The sequence below is a fragment of the Macrobrachium nipponense genome, chromosome 9 (genome assembly GCF_015104395.2).
Source record: "Macrobrachium nipponense isolate FS-2020 chromosome 9, ASM1510439v2, whole genome shotgun sequence".
NCBI classification, from domain to species: domain Eukaryota; kingdom Metazoa; phylum Arthropoda; class Malacostraca; order Decapoda; family Palaemonidae; genus Macrobrachium; species Macrobrachium nipponense.
Genome location: NC_061110.1, coordinates 79671716 through 79688107, shown reverse-complemented (window position 1 = coordinate 79688107; position 16392 = coordinate 79671716). Strand labels below are relative to the sequence as shown.

General features: G+C 35.5%; 1 protein-coding gene across 2 annotated transcripts in view; it reads right to left on the bottom strand.

Moving 5' to 3' along the window:
* Positions 1–16392, bottom strand: part of LOC135218505 (G-protein coupled receptor Mth2-like) — a 34874-nt gene that overhangs the window by 6698 nt on the left and 11784 nt on the right. The window contains exon 4 of one of the 2 annotated variants that reach the window (XM_064254868.1): positions 8486–8752. The exons of the other annotated variant lie outside the window; for it this stretch is intronic. Coding sequence (XP_064110938.1) covers positions 8486–8752 — 267 coding nt within the window. The remainder of the gene's footprint in view (positions 1–8485; positions 8753–16392) is intronic. 2 annotated transcript variants of the gene reach the window in all.

Here is a 16392-nt window from a genome sequence, read left to right as displayed (position 1 = left end):
AAGGTGTTTGGGTAGGTAAATGCAAAAGGGTTGGATTTCCCAAGGGTGTGGGTTATTCTCTTAATCGTCTCCAGGTGAGGAATTTTTATTTTATTGTTGGGTGTGTCTCTGGCCTTGTCTTTAGGGGGTCGGTAGAAAATTATTATATAAATTATAAATATATATAAAATAAATTTATTAATTAATATATATATATATATATATATATATATCTATATATATATATATATATATATATATATATATATATATGTGTGTGTGTGTGTGTGTGTGTGTGTGTGTGTGTGTGTGTGTGTGTGCATGTATATATATTATTATATATTGCTACTTTCAAAATGCATATATCTCCTCTGTGACTGTATAAAATGTTATGTAGAATTGTGCAACATTTTTTCAGATTCCTAGATAGCTTAGAGATAGGATGTTTTAAATGTGTGTTCAGATTTCGCATAACATAGTATTATAAAAGAATATATATATAACATAGAATGTAAAAAGAGAGGGATTTTCTTTGTCCGTTCGAAACTATGATTGTTTCCCTATTATGTCAGCACTGTGAGATTAGAGGAACTGCGAGATCTCCGTTTGCTTTCCTAATCTGTCAACACGTTTAATAACCGAGCTAATCTTCAATGTATTTTGAGAATCTGTAATCAAGTAAGATAGGGGCTTCTCCTTCGTCTCGATCGGGTACGAACATTATTGTATACTGGTCTTGTACATGTATGTCTTTGCCGAGTGCCACGTGCAGATTACACATTTTGTATAAAAAGTTGCGTGAGATTTCGAAGCTTCTGGAAGCATTTGTGCCAAAAACGTTTTGTGTCATCTCCTCAGTCCAGTTTCCACAAGGGAGAAGAATTTCATTAGATCTTAGATTCTCGAGGCGTTAACATATCTCTCTCTCTCTCTCTCTCTCTCTCTCTCTCTCTCTCTCTCTCTCTCTCTCTCTCTCTCTCTTGACATCCTTGAGATTATATTAACGTAACGTAAATTGGTCACTCGTATCTTGAGAATTTCATATTTGATATTTCTTAGAGTTTATTTAGTGTTAAATAGTGTTTTTGTGGAATCTGAACATACATTGTTTCGTAACGGCGCCTGGTTTTTGTGAAAGTGTAAAGCAAGACTGCAGCAAAGAAAGAAGTTGGTATACCAAAAAGGTAAAGTGTGTTATATTTTTATAAGTTGCAACTAATAACTAATAACGGATAGGAACAGTGGTTAACTAATAACTGATAGGAACAGTGGTTTGGTAAAAACTGATAGTTACAATGTTTTGAGTGAAAAGATTTACACTTTTACACATTGCAAATTTTTGTTTTTTGTGTTTGTTTCATTTTGTGCATTTTTTTATTTTCTTGTTGAAGTGCGCCTTTTTATTTTGATACTGTCCAAATTTTTCTGTATTTTCATTTATATTCACAATTTAATTGACTTAGTTATTTTCATTGCTTAATCATTGAACATTTAATTAAATTTAACACTTGTGAATTAATTTGCATTTACTTAGAATTCTTTTCAAGTTTTATTATTGTTTAGCACTTGTGAATTAATTTCAAAATTTCAATTATTGCCTAACACTTGAATTTTGATTGAATTAATTTTCTTGAATTTTGTGATAAATTAATTTTGATTTAATTTTACTTAATTTAATTCAAGAATTAATTAAACTTTACTTTGTTTTCAAGTAACAGTAATTTTCCCTGATATTGTGAATTTCACTTATAAATTTAGAGTTTAATAATAAATTTTTGTATTTAGAATTTTTATAAGTATTTCATTTATAACCAGTATAATTGCATATGATTATGATTATGTTAGGTAGAAACATAGAGTGGTGATTAATCTGCTTTCCTTCAATTTACTTGAAGTGAATTAGAACCAGGGAAGTACTTAGACTTCTGAAATCAGGGAAATACTTAGACTTTTAAAGTTGTTGATGGAGTGATGCCCTTTGATTAATTAATTACTTACAAGATTACCTCACACCTGTTTTGATGAACTTAGTCTGATTTTCTGCAATACTGGTAAGTTGTTAAGGGATCACTGTTGCCTTTAGAGTATTCAGTCGTTTAATACCTGTTATGAGGGTTCAGGTTTCTGGCTTTTGTGAGATAACAATTGATGAATGGTAACCCGATATTTGGCACTTCGTAACAATATGTATATTGTATATAATATACATATATATTATATATGTTTAATAATACATATATATGTTTGTATATATAATACATATTTATTTTTGTATATATATATATATATATATATATATATATATATATATCGAATGCATTATTCGTACATATGAGAGATTTAGACCATCCTATTAACTGGAGTCAAGCAAGAGCCTTAATCCCATGTAATGACACAGTTAAAAGGAATATCATTGAATCTTGTTTCATCAAGTCAAATAATAGAAATGTTCTAAATTTAAGTCTTGGTTTATTTAAACTTGATGCTTTCATTATGAAAAAAGTTGTAGATAAATATAAGCAACAAAATTAATATATTCAGTTTTTACATGTTTTGGACTGTAAAGGTACTTTGTAATTTCGGTTAGGTTTGTGACCGTGTGATATCCGATAATTCTGGATTATCTCTTTTAATTTTTACCCTTTGACAATTAACCATCTGGTATTCTTGATCTTGTTTTGTACCAGAGACCTTTGTCTCCAATTGTACTTCATTAACTCCTTGACGATGTCTGAGTAAAGACGACTTATCATTTTCATGTGGGATTCGCTTATTTATGAAGTACAGTGATTTTTTAAGCATATATATATATATATATATATATATATATATATATATATATATATGTATATATATATATATATATATATATATATATATATATATATATATATATATTATATATATATATATATATATATATATATATATATATATATATATAGTATGTATGTATGTATATATATATATATATATATATATATATATATATATATATATATATATATATATATATATATTACTCCAGACAACAACAAACATTAACTATGCATTTCTTACTTAGAAGACATCAATGATGCAGAAAATAGAAAATAGACATCATTTAAGCTTTCATAGGCCAGTCGTGCCTCCATCGTTAAAAAAAATGAAAATAAAAAAAAAACACGTTTTTATGGTCGGATGTAACTGTATGCCCAAAATGGTCAACGGTTTCCTCACCTAATCCAAGGACGTTAGTGGCCTTACCACGTATTTAACTTTTTGTTTCTCTGTCTCCTCGACTTCGTAAGTTACCTAGCACGTGGTAAAATCCTCGGAGATGTTCCTTCATTTCTTTCTATGGTCGTCTTGGAACACGATTATGAGAGTATTTTTAACCAAGAGAATTGTTTTGTCTATACTGCGAAGTATGAAATAAATTTTATCCTTGGCAAATCATCTTGCGTTTGTTTTCCCAGCAATGTCTTGCCATAGCTGAGGCCTAATTGAAATATTTGATATTCTGTCTGTGTTGTTTGGCACTTTCTTTGTACGTTTTGCTGGTCTGTCCGTTATACCTGCAGCCTATATCTCTCTTTTACCCCCGTTTCTTTCCTCCTCCTAGCGCACAGTTTTTAACACTGTTCCTCACGGCATTTTAAAGTCTTTTACCTCCCTACCTCATGTTCGGCGGTTTACTATACTGTTGTTTGGATTACTATTGATTTTCTGTCCACCCGCTCCCCAGCCCTTTTTTTTCTTTCTTTCTTTTTCTGGCTTGGCTATGGACCTTGACCCACCAGTAGTGAGGGTAGCCTATAATCTTGAAACGTTCCTTAAGTATTCCAGGGTATGCCGGGCCCAGACTTGCAGGTTCTGTTAGCCCTGAATATAAGATCTATCATCAGTCTCATTTTTTTTCCTTTTTTTTAACTGTTGACTGAAAATAGTATCTTTCCTATGGATCCTATATTATATCTCACGGGGGAAAAAATACAAAGGTGTCAAAACGAAGGACAGAAAAATATAGTACGTAATACCAAACAACAGTATGTTAAACCGCTCAACAGAAGGTTAGAATATTATAAATAGGTACCGAACTAACAAATTACTGGTAGAAAAACAGCAAGCCTGGAGAGGGAGAGGAGAGGAAAAGGGAATGTAGGGAGTTGTATACATTGCACCATATAACGAATGTGAGGCAACATATTACGGATAGACCAGCAAAACATGCAAAGAAACGGCCAAATAGCACAGACAGGACATCCGACATTCATTGGGAAACAATCACAGAAGGGTTTGGAGTAAAATTTATTTCATTTTTCGCAACATGAACAAAACTACACGCTCATAGGATGCATTCTCATAACGTGTTCCAAGACGAGTATGGAAGGAACTGTGGCAGACAGTTTACGAAGTCGTGGAGAAAAGGTTAAATGAATAATGTGGAAAGGATTAATCCAAAGGGAGTCAGCTCAGGTATACAGTCATTTGTGGGGGGTTGCGGCTTATCCCCCCGCCGCCCCCAAAAAGAGCCGCGCCTCCTGGGGTACAGGAGGACTATTATTCCTCCAAGAGGAGGACACAGGACAGGTCAGGGCGAGAAGTCAACTCAGCTATTTCAAACGTAGGTTGGTAGACCACACCACAGGTCACGGTCACTTCAGTCATCTCTGCTGCGATTAAGTTTTATTTTCTACGAATACAGCCATAGTTTAGATTTTTTTTATATAATCTAAATTATTATTTAAAAATGCCAAACAGCTGCGCCGTGTTTGGTTGTTATTCGAACAGTAGAAAAAAGGAGGTATCCTTTTTCCGATTCCCTCGTGATGAGGAAACCAGACAGAAGTGGGTTCATCTTTGTAAAAGGAAGGACAACTTTAACGCTGCTACTCATCGCATATGCAGTAAACATTTCGCAGACAGTGCATATAAAAGGGACCTGCAGCAGGAACTTCTTGGATCGCGAGCCCCAGCAATGAAATATAGACGTCTGAAGAGTAATGCAATCCCCACACTTCACGTGCCTGGTTTGCAAGGTTGGTAATCTTTGCATTGTCACTTTTATTAGTTTTAGTTTTTATGGAGAGAGAGTTCATAATAAATTATCATCTTTGTTTGCATTAGCACTTGCTACTTTTGATAGAATTCCATTGCGCTTTCTTCTAACTTTTATGTAATTTCCTTTATAAATATTTTGGTATTACTTGAAACAGCGATTTACCTTTTTCTATTTATTCACATCACTCATGGCAGCTGTCTGTTTTTATATATATATGTAGGTTTGTTTTTATAAATAGTAAATGTATAGAGACTATGAAGGGAAAACTTAACATATTCCATAACTTAATCACGATTATATTAATATTGTAAAGACTTAATGACAATTTATATTATGTATACATATAAGAGGAAGAAAGATATTATAATGTTTTTCCTTTTACATTTCAGATGATAATGCACCTGTTACATCTCGAACGAAAAGGTTAGAAGAGAAAAATCGGAAACGTTTTGTTGCAGAAATTTTATCAGGATATGAAAGTGAACTTCATGCTAAAAACAATGTTTCCCGTGGAGAAGACCATCAGGAAAGTGAAGAAATGGTACAAACAGCAACACTAGAAGAATTGCAGCGTCAATTGAAAAGCGTCAGTCAAGAAAGAAATGACCTCCTTACAGAAAAGGAGCAGTGGGATAAAGAAAGGTTACGTTTGGTGGAGGAATTGGAGAAATTGCGAAATGAAGTATCGTGTTGCAAAACGTTTCTGGAAAAATTATCTTCTCTTTCACAGGTGGAAAACATTATGAGCGGTAGAAATGTGAAAAAGTAAGAGGTGCCTGGATCAGTGCAGTAGATCGACATGAGAATAAATTAACGGAACCGAGTGCCGAGTTTTTTTGAAAAATTAAAGGTAATGGAAAAAAAAATTTGAGTATATAATGGAGAAAATACACTGCAACCAGACAATGGAGTAGCTATGCATAAATTGTATCGAGAAGGCAAAAAAAAAAAAAAAAAAAAAAGATGTGTAAATTAATGCCATGAAAATTCTAAAAAATTGTTGCTTTTTTTCGTTTTTTCTAAATATTTTTCTTTTCTATTTTGAAGCCAGATACTTTTGTGTTATCTATGTATATATATTTACGTTAGTTTATTAAACAATGTATTGTAAGATTGTAAATAAGCCTTTGTAAATAAATGTCAGGTCAGACGCTAATAGAATATTTTTTTAAGTCCTATCAAGGATATTATTAATTTGAGGTTTCTATTATACATCAGAAAGCCAAAAATGATCAATCCACGGTTTTGTAAGTGCACAGTGATGATGTATATGAATTCAAAAGAACACCAAACGTGTACAAGATAACAGAGTGAAAAGGACATATGACACTTAAAGGCCTAATCCCCAATACCTTCGACCCAGGTACTTAAGTTGTTCCCAAAGGTACTTTCCCACCCTGTACTCCAGGCCTATCACGGAAATACCCCACATCCAACCCCAACCTCCCCCGACCAAAATGACTGTTTACCTCTCCCATCGAATCCCCCGAAGGAGAAAGGACCTTGCCTTGACCGTGGCCACTGAGAGAGGTAACGCACGAAGGACCAAGGAAAGAGACGCCCGGGACGAGACCTCGAAAAGGAGAAAAAGGACTCACTTTTAATAAATCTTGGTCACGGTCCTGGAATATATATACATCCGACCATGCGCGTGGTTTTTCATAATCTGGTTCTTTAAAGACGGAGGTACACTAATTTCCTGAAGCTTTTTGAACGTTGTGTATCATGAAGTTCTCTATGGAAGTTGTGTGGATATATACATACATACATACATATATATATATATATATATATATATATATATATATATATATATATATATATATATATATATATATAATCCTTCAGATTCAAACAATATTGTTTACAGTATCCCTTTAAAGATTGCGATAAGATTTATATTGGCCAAACATTAAAAGGACTAAGACAGATACGTTCCCAACACACAAATATGCTCTTTCAAGAGGCCTAACAAACAATGGCATTTCAGATCATTAGCTTAAGACAGGCCATGTCATTAACTGTGATATTTCTTCTGTCAACTGCAAGGCCAACGATTATCAGAAAAGGAATCTTCTGGAAACTTTATTAATTGAAGCCAAGGCCACCAGGAATATTAACCTCACCCTGGTTTATCGCTTGATCCTCTTTCCTTGTCCTTTCTGTTTGGAGAACATGCTGTCCGAATCAAGAAACTGTAGGTAACTCTGCCCGCCACTACTCAGTTTTGTAGATAAAGCTCTGTAAACTATGTCTGTACTCAGTGTGAACTTGAAAATGTAGAATAAACTACGAAAGTGCTTGTTCCAAGTCCCGGTTTTCACTCTCCTTCTTACGTGGATTTTATGAGATACATAGACACATACATACATACATTCATAGTTTATTCTACATTTTCAAGTTCCCACTGGGTAGTTTACAGAGCTTGATATACAAAATTGAGTATGGGCGGGCAGAGTTTCCTACAGTTTCTTGATTTGGGCAGCTTGTTTTCCAAACAGAAAGGACAGGGAAAGAGGATCAAGGGATAAACCGGAGTGGAGGTTAATATTCCTGGTGGCCTTGGCTTCAATGAATTCAGTTTCCAGAAGATTCCTTTTCTGATAATCGTTGGCCTTGCAGTTTACAGACGAATGATCACAGTTAATGGCATGGCCTGTCTAAGCTAATGATCTGAAATGTTAGGCCTCTTGAAAGAGCATATTTGTTTTGGGAACATTTCATTTTTAGTCCTTTTAATGTATGGTCAATATAAATCTTATTGCAAACTTTACAAAGGATACTGTATACAATATTATTTGAATTGGACGAACTATTCTTAATCAACATATTTCTTAAAGTATTGTTATATTTAGATACTAAATTAATAGCTATAGTTTTTAGAATCGATATTGCAGATATGAAATTAGGGTGAAAAGGTAGACAGAGAATATTCTAACTCTGGTTGGATTGTAATATATCTTACAAAATTCCAAAAAAATATGAAGGATAATATAATGAATCTCCTGTTTTTGTCAATAATTTTAAACTTTATGCTATATCGAATCTGTATCTTTATATATAATATATATATATATATATATATATATATATATACTATATATATATATATATATATATATAATATATATATATATATAATATATATATATTATATATATATATATATATATATAAAGATAGATACAGATTCAATTTGGCATTAAGAGTTTAAAATTATTGACAAAAAAATAGGAGATTCATTATATTATCCTTCATATTTTTTTTAATTGTGTAAGAATATGAGCAAAGAAGATATATTACGATCCAGCCAGAGTATATATATATATATATATATATATATATATATATATATATATATATATATATATATATATATAAGGGTGTGTGTGTGTGTTTAAGTGTGTGTGTGTGTGCCGGAGATGCTCCAATGAACAACAGGGATATCAAAGTTCTACTTACTATTGATAACACAGTGATCGCTGTGGATTTCGTTGGTGAACACGTATCCGGTAAACAGAGCGATCTCTCCGACAAGGAGAGCGATCATGTGGCTGAGCTGATTAAGATCCTGTACAGCTCTTAGCTTGGCAATAAGGTTGTTGCAGAGAATAATCACCGTGAGGGAAACAGCCGAGATCATCAACCCCGCCGCGTAAAAGTGGAACTTCAGTGAAGGTTCCGTCGGCAGTCCTGGCCCGGTGCAAACGAACGCTCTCATTCGCTCTCCTGTCACAAGACGAAAATAAGCGTTTTGCACAGATAGATGGGCGAGTAAGGTCGCATTCACGGAGAGGTTTATTCTTTAATCGCTACTTTATGGTTAGAATAAAAGAATTTAGTTAGACAAAAATTAAACGTAAATAGAGTATTCAGGCCAAGCGCTAGGGCATAATTGTATGGTATTTCAGCGCTGAATCTGCAATTAACAGCAAGAACGCTTGAAAGGTATAACATAAGAAAACCTTACAGTTGCAATAAGAAATAATTATTAGGAGAGGGTGCAAAGTAAAATGGAAGAAATAGAATGTGAACAGAACTTATTAAAGAATATGAGATAGACAAACTACAGAAAGAGGGTAAAATAGCGAAAATAAGAAAAATTAAAGTTTTTCCAATTTTTTTTATTAGAGAATGAAATTTTAAAGGAAGATCATTAAAAAAAAAAAACGAAATAGCCACTATACATATTGCTAAATTAGTCTTAGTCTAGTCTAGTGTATTGTGGTGCTTTGTATTCCTGAAGACCTAATATGTTATCAGTTATTCAAACCCCTCCATTTAATAAATCCCGCATACGGGCTTTGGTGCACTAAGTAACTTGGTTCATCTCTCTCTCTCTCTCTCTCTCTCTCTCTCTCTCTCTCTCTCTCTCTCTCTCTCTCTCTCTCTCTCTCTCTCTCCAAGAATACTTTGTGCTGATAATCTTTACAATGCCTGAACACACAGTGAAAAAAAATATAAGCCAAAATCTAGGTTCAAGCCATTACACAAAACCCAATTACGAGATTTGCTGAATTCCTTCGGAAACGAAATCCTGTCTCAGTAACAAAAAGTAAAAAATTAACGGAAACAAATGAAGAAGATTTGTTCTCAAAATCCTTCACAAGCAGATTACAGATGCACATTTCTAACCACTTAGTTTTGTTTTTTTAATAAAAAGTAATGAGCGGTGAGAAAGATATAGAAAACACTACAGAAAGCAATAGGCTCAATTCTTTAAAGAAAGGAGGCTACGAGTCGTGGAAAGGTTGACAGTACGTGGAAAGCACAGCCTCAGATTCGAAAAATGCATGGTTGATTGATGGATTTAAGAAACTTAATTTGTCAGGCCAAGCACCAGTCCGCGTTCCAGAAAGAGACAAGAGGGAGTTGGTGGAGTTGGACACAAAGAATAAGAGATCCAGAAAATAAAGGAAAGATATCCAAGGGTGGAACTAGGAGAGTGCCCCACAGAAAAAAAAAGCTGAAAATTGCATGCAACCATGGGTCGAACTCCTTTTTGCTTAATAACTACAGAGACCTACGTGAGGTGCACTGGCGGAAGGGAGATAAAATCAAGGATCGTTGTCCGTCGTTTTTCACTCGTGTCACTGATACAGAAAATTATAATATTTTAGTGAATCATACTGAAAGGAAAAAAAAATGAAGACATGATTAATTGATGGGATGGAATGGAAAATAGAATTTAGTCCAAAGGCCAAGCACTGGGACCTATGAGGTCAATCAGCGGTGGAAAGGAAATTGAGAGTAGATAGGTTTAAAAGGTGTAATAGGAGGAAAACCTCGCAGTTCACTTTGAAATAATTGTTAGGAGAGGGTGGAGAGCAAGATGGAAAAAAGATAATATGAATGAAGGTACAGGAAAACGCATGAAAGGGGTTGCAGCTAAGGGCCAAAGGGTCGCTGCAAAGAGCCCTCATAGTAATGCCTATAGTGTACCCCGTGATATTATTAATTAACTATTCTGCGTTTCATGAAGTTTACGGTCAAAATTTCTTATTATAATGTAACTAGTAACTAACGAGACAAAACAATATATTTGTGAAGCTAGTACGATCCGTCCTAATGACAAGGATGGATGCCAGTTACTTCATCCATCGTCACGAAAGAAGTTAGTCTTCTCCGGTTCCCGAAGTTAGTTTTCATCCGGTTCCCGAAGTTAGTTTTCATCTGGTTCCCGAAATTAGTTTTCATCCTTTTCCCGAAGTTAGTTTTCATCTGGTTCCCGAAGTTAGTTTTCATCCGGTTCCCAAAGTTAGTTTTCATCCATTTCCTGAAGTTAGTTTTCATCCGATTCCCGAAGTTAGTTTTCATCTGTTTCCCGAAGTTAGTTTTCATCCGTTTCCCGAAGTTAGTTTTTATCAGTTTCCCAAAGTTAGTTTTCATCCGGTTCCTGAAGTTAGTTTTTATCCAAAGATAGTTTTCATCCATTTCCTGAAGTTTGTTTATATCTGAAGATAGTTTTCATCCATTTCCCAAAGTTAGTTTTCATTCAGTTCTCAAAGTTAGTTTTCCTCCAGTTCCCAAATTAAGATTTCATCTGGTTCCCGAAGTTAGTTTTCATCCGTTTCCTAAAGTTAGTTTTCATCCGGTTCCCGAAGTTAGTTTTTATCCAGTTCCATTAGTTAGTTTTTGTCCAGTTCCCTAAGTTAGTTTTCAACTGGTTCCCAAAGTTAGTTTTCATCCTTTTCCCGAAGTTAGTTTTCATCCAGTTCTCGAAGTTAGTTTTGAACTGGTTCCCGAAGTTAGTTTTCTTCCATTTCCTGAAGTTAGTTTTCAACCAGTTCCCAAAGTTAGTTTTCATCCAGTTCCTGAAGTTAGTTTTCATCCAGTTCCCAAAGTTAGTTTTCATCCAGTTCCTGAAGTTAGTTTTCATCCAGTTCCCAAAGTTAGTTTTCATCCAGTTCCCAAAGTTAGTTTTCATCCAGTTCCCGAAGTTAGTTTTCATCTATTTCCCGAAGTTAGTTTTCATCTGTTTCCCGAAGTTAGTTTTCATCCGGTCCTGAAAGTAGTTTTATCCAGTTCCCGAAGTGTATTTCATTCCGGTTCCTGAACGTTAGTTTTTAGCCAGTTCCCATAGTTAGTTTTCAAACTGGTTCCCAAAGTCAAAGGTTTCATCCAGTTCCTGAAGTAGTTTTCAAATACCGGTTCCGAAAGTTAGTTTCATCCTTTTCCCTGAAGTTTAGTTTTCATCCAGGTTCCTGAGTTAAGTTTTCATTCCAGCTTTTTCCCGAAGTTATTTTCCAATCCTTTTCCCGGAAGTTAGTTTCATCCTTTTTCCAAAGTTAGTTTTCAATCCAGTTCCCTGAAGTTAAGGTCATTCCAGTTTTAATCCCGAAGTAGTTTTCATCCATTTCCCAGAAGGTAAAGTTCATCCAGTTTTCCTTGAAGTTAGTTTTCCCAGTTTCCCAAAAGTTCCTGAAGTTATTAGTTTTCAACTGGTTCCCGAAGTTTAGTTTTCATCCTTTTCCCGAAAGTTTAGTTTTCCATTCCAGTTCCCGAAGTTAAGTGGTTCATTCCAGTTTTTCCCAAAGTTAGTTTTCCAACTGGTTCCCGAAAGTTAGTTTTCATCCTTTTCCCGAAGTATTTTCATTCCCAGTTCCCAAAGTTAGTTTTTCATTTCAGTTCCCTGAAGTTAGTTTTCAACCCGGTTCCCAAATTAGTTTCATTCCAGGTTTTCCTGAAGTTTAGTTTTTCCAACCGGTTCCCGAAGTTAAGTTTTCATTCCCAGTTCTTTTCGAAGTAGTTTTTGTGAACCGGTTCCCAAAGTTAGTTTTCTCCATTTCCTCGAAGTTAGTTTTCCATCTGTTTCGCCGAATGTTATGTTTTCATTCCCAGTTCCCATGAAGTTAGTTTTCAACCAAGTTCCCGAAGGTTAGTTTCATTTTCCAGTTCCTGTAGTTAGTTTTCATCCAGTTCCCAAGTTAGTTTTCACCCAGTTCCCGAAGTTAGTTTTCATTCCCAGTTCCCTGTAGTTAAGTTTTCATTCCAGTTCCCCAAAAGTTAAGTTTTCTGTCCAGTTCCCTGAAAGTTAGTTTTCATCCCAGTCCCTGTAGTTTAAGTTTTCATTCCAGTTTTCCCAAAGTTAATTTTCTTCCAGTTCCCTGAATTTAAGTTTTTCATTCAGGTTCCAAAAATTTAGGTTTTTCTTCCCAGTTCCTGGAAGTAAGTTTCCCCATTCCCAGTTCCTGTAAGTTAGTTTTTCATTTTTCCCAGGTTCCAAAGTTGTTTCTTTCAGTGTTCCCCTGAAAAGTTTTTCATTCAGTTTTCCCAAAGTTAGTGTTTCTTCCAGTTCCCTGAAGTTAGTTTGTTTTCATCCCAGTTCCCGTAAGTTAGTTTTCATCCAGTTCCCAAAGTTAGTTTTCTTCCAGTTCCTGAAATTAGTTTTCATTCAGTTCCCAAAGTTAGTTTTCTTCCAGTTCCTGAAGTTAGTTTTCATCCAGTTCCTGTAGTTAGTTTTCATCCAGTTCCCAAAGTTAGTTTTCTTCCAAAGTTCCTGAAAATTAAGTTTTCATTTTTCCAGTTCCCAAGTTAGTTTCTTTCCCTAAAGTTCCTGAAAATTAGTTTTCATTTTGCAGTTTCCCAAAGTTATTTTCTTCCAGTTCCCCTGAAGTTTAGTTTTCATTTTCCAGTTCCCGTAGTTAGTTTTTATCCAGTTCCCAAATTAGTTCTTCAAGTTCCTGAAATTAGTTTCATTTTCCAGCTTCCCGAAAGTTAGTTTTCTTCCAGTTCCTGAAGTTAGTTTTCATCCAGTTCCTGTAGTTAGTTTTCATCCAGTTCCCAAAGTTAGTTTTCTTCCAGTTCCTGAAATTAGTTTTCATCCAGTTCCCAAAGTTAGTTTTCTTCCAGTTCCTGAAGTTAGTTTTTTCATCCCAGTTCCCAGAAGTTATGTTTTCATCCAGTTTCCCAAAGTTAGTTTTAAAGCCAGTTCCCGAAAGTTTGTTTTTCACCATTCCCGAAGTTAGTTTTCATCCAGTTCCCAAAGTTAGTTTTCCACCTTTCCCAAAGTTAGTTTTTTCATTCCAGTTCCCGAAGTTATTTTCATCCATTCCGAAGTTAGTTTTCAAACCCAGTTCCCAAGTTAGTTTTTTCACCAAGTTCCCAAGAAGTATTTCATTCCAATTCCCGAAGTTAAGTTTTTCACCAATTCCCGAAAGTTATTTTTTTCACCAGTTCCCAAAGTTAGTTTTCACCCAGTTTCCCAAAGTTAGTTTCATCCAGTTTCCCGAAGTTAATTTTCATCCAGTTCCCGAAGGTTTAGTTTTCATCCATTTTTTCCCAAAGTTAGTTTTTCACCCATTTCCCGAAGTTTGTTTTTCATCCAGTTCCCGAAGGTTTATTTTTCATCCAATTCCCGAAGTTAGTTTTCACCCGTTCCCAAAGTTAGTTTTCATCCAGTTCCCAAAGGTTTAGTTTTAATCCAGTTTCCCGAAGTTAAATTTTCATCCAGTTCCCAAGGTTAGTTTTTCATTCCAGTTTCCCAAAGTTAGTTTTCCACCAGTTCCCGAAAGTTACTTTTCATCCAGTTTCCCGAAGTTAGTTTCATCCGTTCCCAAGTTAGGGTTTCAAAAACCAAGTTTCCCGAAGTTAGTTTTCATCCAGTTCCCGAAGTTAGTTTTCATCCAGTTCCCGAAGTTAGTTTTCACCCAGTTCCCAAAGTTAGTTTTCATCCAGTTCCCGAAGTTAGTTTTCATCCAGTTCCCAAAGTTAGTTTTCATCCAGTTCCCAAGTTAGTTTTATCCAGTTTCCCAAAGTTAGTTTTTCATCCAGTTCCCGAAGTTAGTTTTCACCATTTCCCGAAGTTAGTTTTCATCCAGTTCCCGCAAGTTATTTTTTCACCCATTCCCGAAGTTAGTTTTCACCCAGTTCCCGAAGTTAGTTTTCATCCAGTTCCCGAAGTTAGTTTTCATCCAGTTCCCAAAGTTAGTTTTCATCCAGTTCCCGAAGTTAGTTTTCATCCAGTTCCCGAAGTTAGTTTTCACCCAGTTCCCGAAGTTAGTTTTCATCCAGTTGTTCCGCAAGTTGCCAAGTTAAATTTTTCACCCATTCCCGAAGTTAGTTTTCACCCATTTCCCAAGTTAGTTTTTCACCCAGTTTCCCGAAGTTAGTTTTCATCCAGTTCCCAAAGTTAGTTTTCATCCAGTTCCCGAAGTTAGTTTTCATCCAGTTCCCAAAGTTAGTTTTCACCCAGTTCCCGAAGTTAGTTTTCATCCAGTTCCCAAGTTTTAGTTTTCACCCAGTTTCCCAAAGTTAGTTTTTCACCCTTTTCCCGAAGTTAGTTTTCATCCAGTTCCCAAAGTTAGTTTTCACCCAGTTCCCAAAGTTAGTTTTCACCCAGTTCCCGAAGTTAGTTTTCATCCAGTTCCCGAAGTTAGTTTTCACCCAGTTCCCAAAGTTAGTTTTCATCCAGTTCCCGAAGTTAGTTTTCATCCAGTTCCCAAAGTTAGTTTTCACCCAGTTCCCAAAACAGTTTTCACCCAATTAGTTTATTTTCATCCCAGTTCCCAGTTAGTTTTCATCCATTCCCAAAGTTTAGTTTTTCACCCAGTTTCCCAAAGTAGTTTTCCCCATCCAGTCCCAGTTTTCACCAGTTCCCAAAGTTTAAAGTTTTGCATCAGTTCCCGAAGTTAGTTTTCACCCAGTTCCCAAAGTTAGTTTTCATCCAGTTCCCGAAGTTAGTTTTCACCCAGTTCCCAAAGTTAGTTTTCATCCAGTTCCCGAAGTTAGTTTTCATCACCCAGTTCCCAAAGTTAGTTTTCCACCCCCAGTTTTTTCCCAAAGTTAGTTTTCATTCCCAGTTTCCCAAAGTTAGTTTTCATCCAGTTCCCGAAGTTAGTTTTCACCCAGTTCCCAAAGTTAGTTTTCATCCAGTTCCCGAAAGTTAGTTTTCACCCAGTTCCCGAAGTTAGTTTTCACCCAGTTCCCGAAGTTAGTTTTCATCCAGTTCCCGAAGTTAGTTTTCACCCAGTTCCCAAAGTTAGTTTTCACCCAGTTCCCGAAGTTAGTTTTTCATTCCAGTTCCCAAACCCAGTTCCCGTTTTCACCCAGTCCCAAAGTAGTTTTCACCCAGTTTTCACCCGAAAGTTAGTTTTCACCCAGTTCCCAAAGGTTAGTTTTTCACCCAGTTCCCGAAGTTAGTTTTTCATCCAGTTCCCGAGTTCGTTGTTTTTCACCCAGTTCCCGAAGTTAGTTTTCATCCAGTTCCCGAAGTTAGTTTTCACCCAGTTCCCGAAGTTAGTTTTCACCCAGTTCCCGAAGTTAGTTTTCATCCAGTTCCCGAAGTTAGTTTTCCCCAGTTTCCCAGTTTTCGACGAATTAGTTTTCACCAGTTCCCGAAGTTAGTTTTTCACCCAGTTCCCGAGTTAGTTTTCACCCAGTTCCCAAGTAGTTTTCACCGTTTCCCCGAAGTTAAGTTAGGTTTTCATCAAAAAAACCGTTCCCAAAAAAAAGGTTGAAGTCCCGAAGTTAGTTTCCATCCAGTTCCAAAGTTAGTTTTCATCCAGTTCCCGAAGTTAGTTTTCATCTATTTCCCGAAGTTAGTTTTCATCCGTTTCCCGAAGCTAGTTTTCATCCAGTTCCAGAAGTTAGTTTTCATCCAGTTCCTGAAGTTAGTTTTCATCCACTTCCCAAAGTTAGTTTTCAACCGGTTCCTGAAGTCAGTTTTCATCCATTTCCCGAAGTTAATTTTCATCCGTTTCCCAAAGTTGGTTTTCATCCAGTTCCAGAAGTAAGTTTTTATCCGGTTCCTAAAATCCCCGAAGCTAGTTTTCATTCAGTTCCCGAAGTTAGTTTTCATCCATTTCCTGAAGTTAGTTTTCATCCATTTCCCGAAGATAGTTTTTATCTGGTTCCCATAACCAACAGTA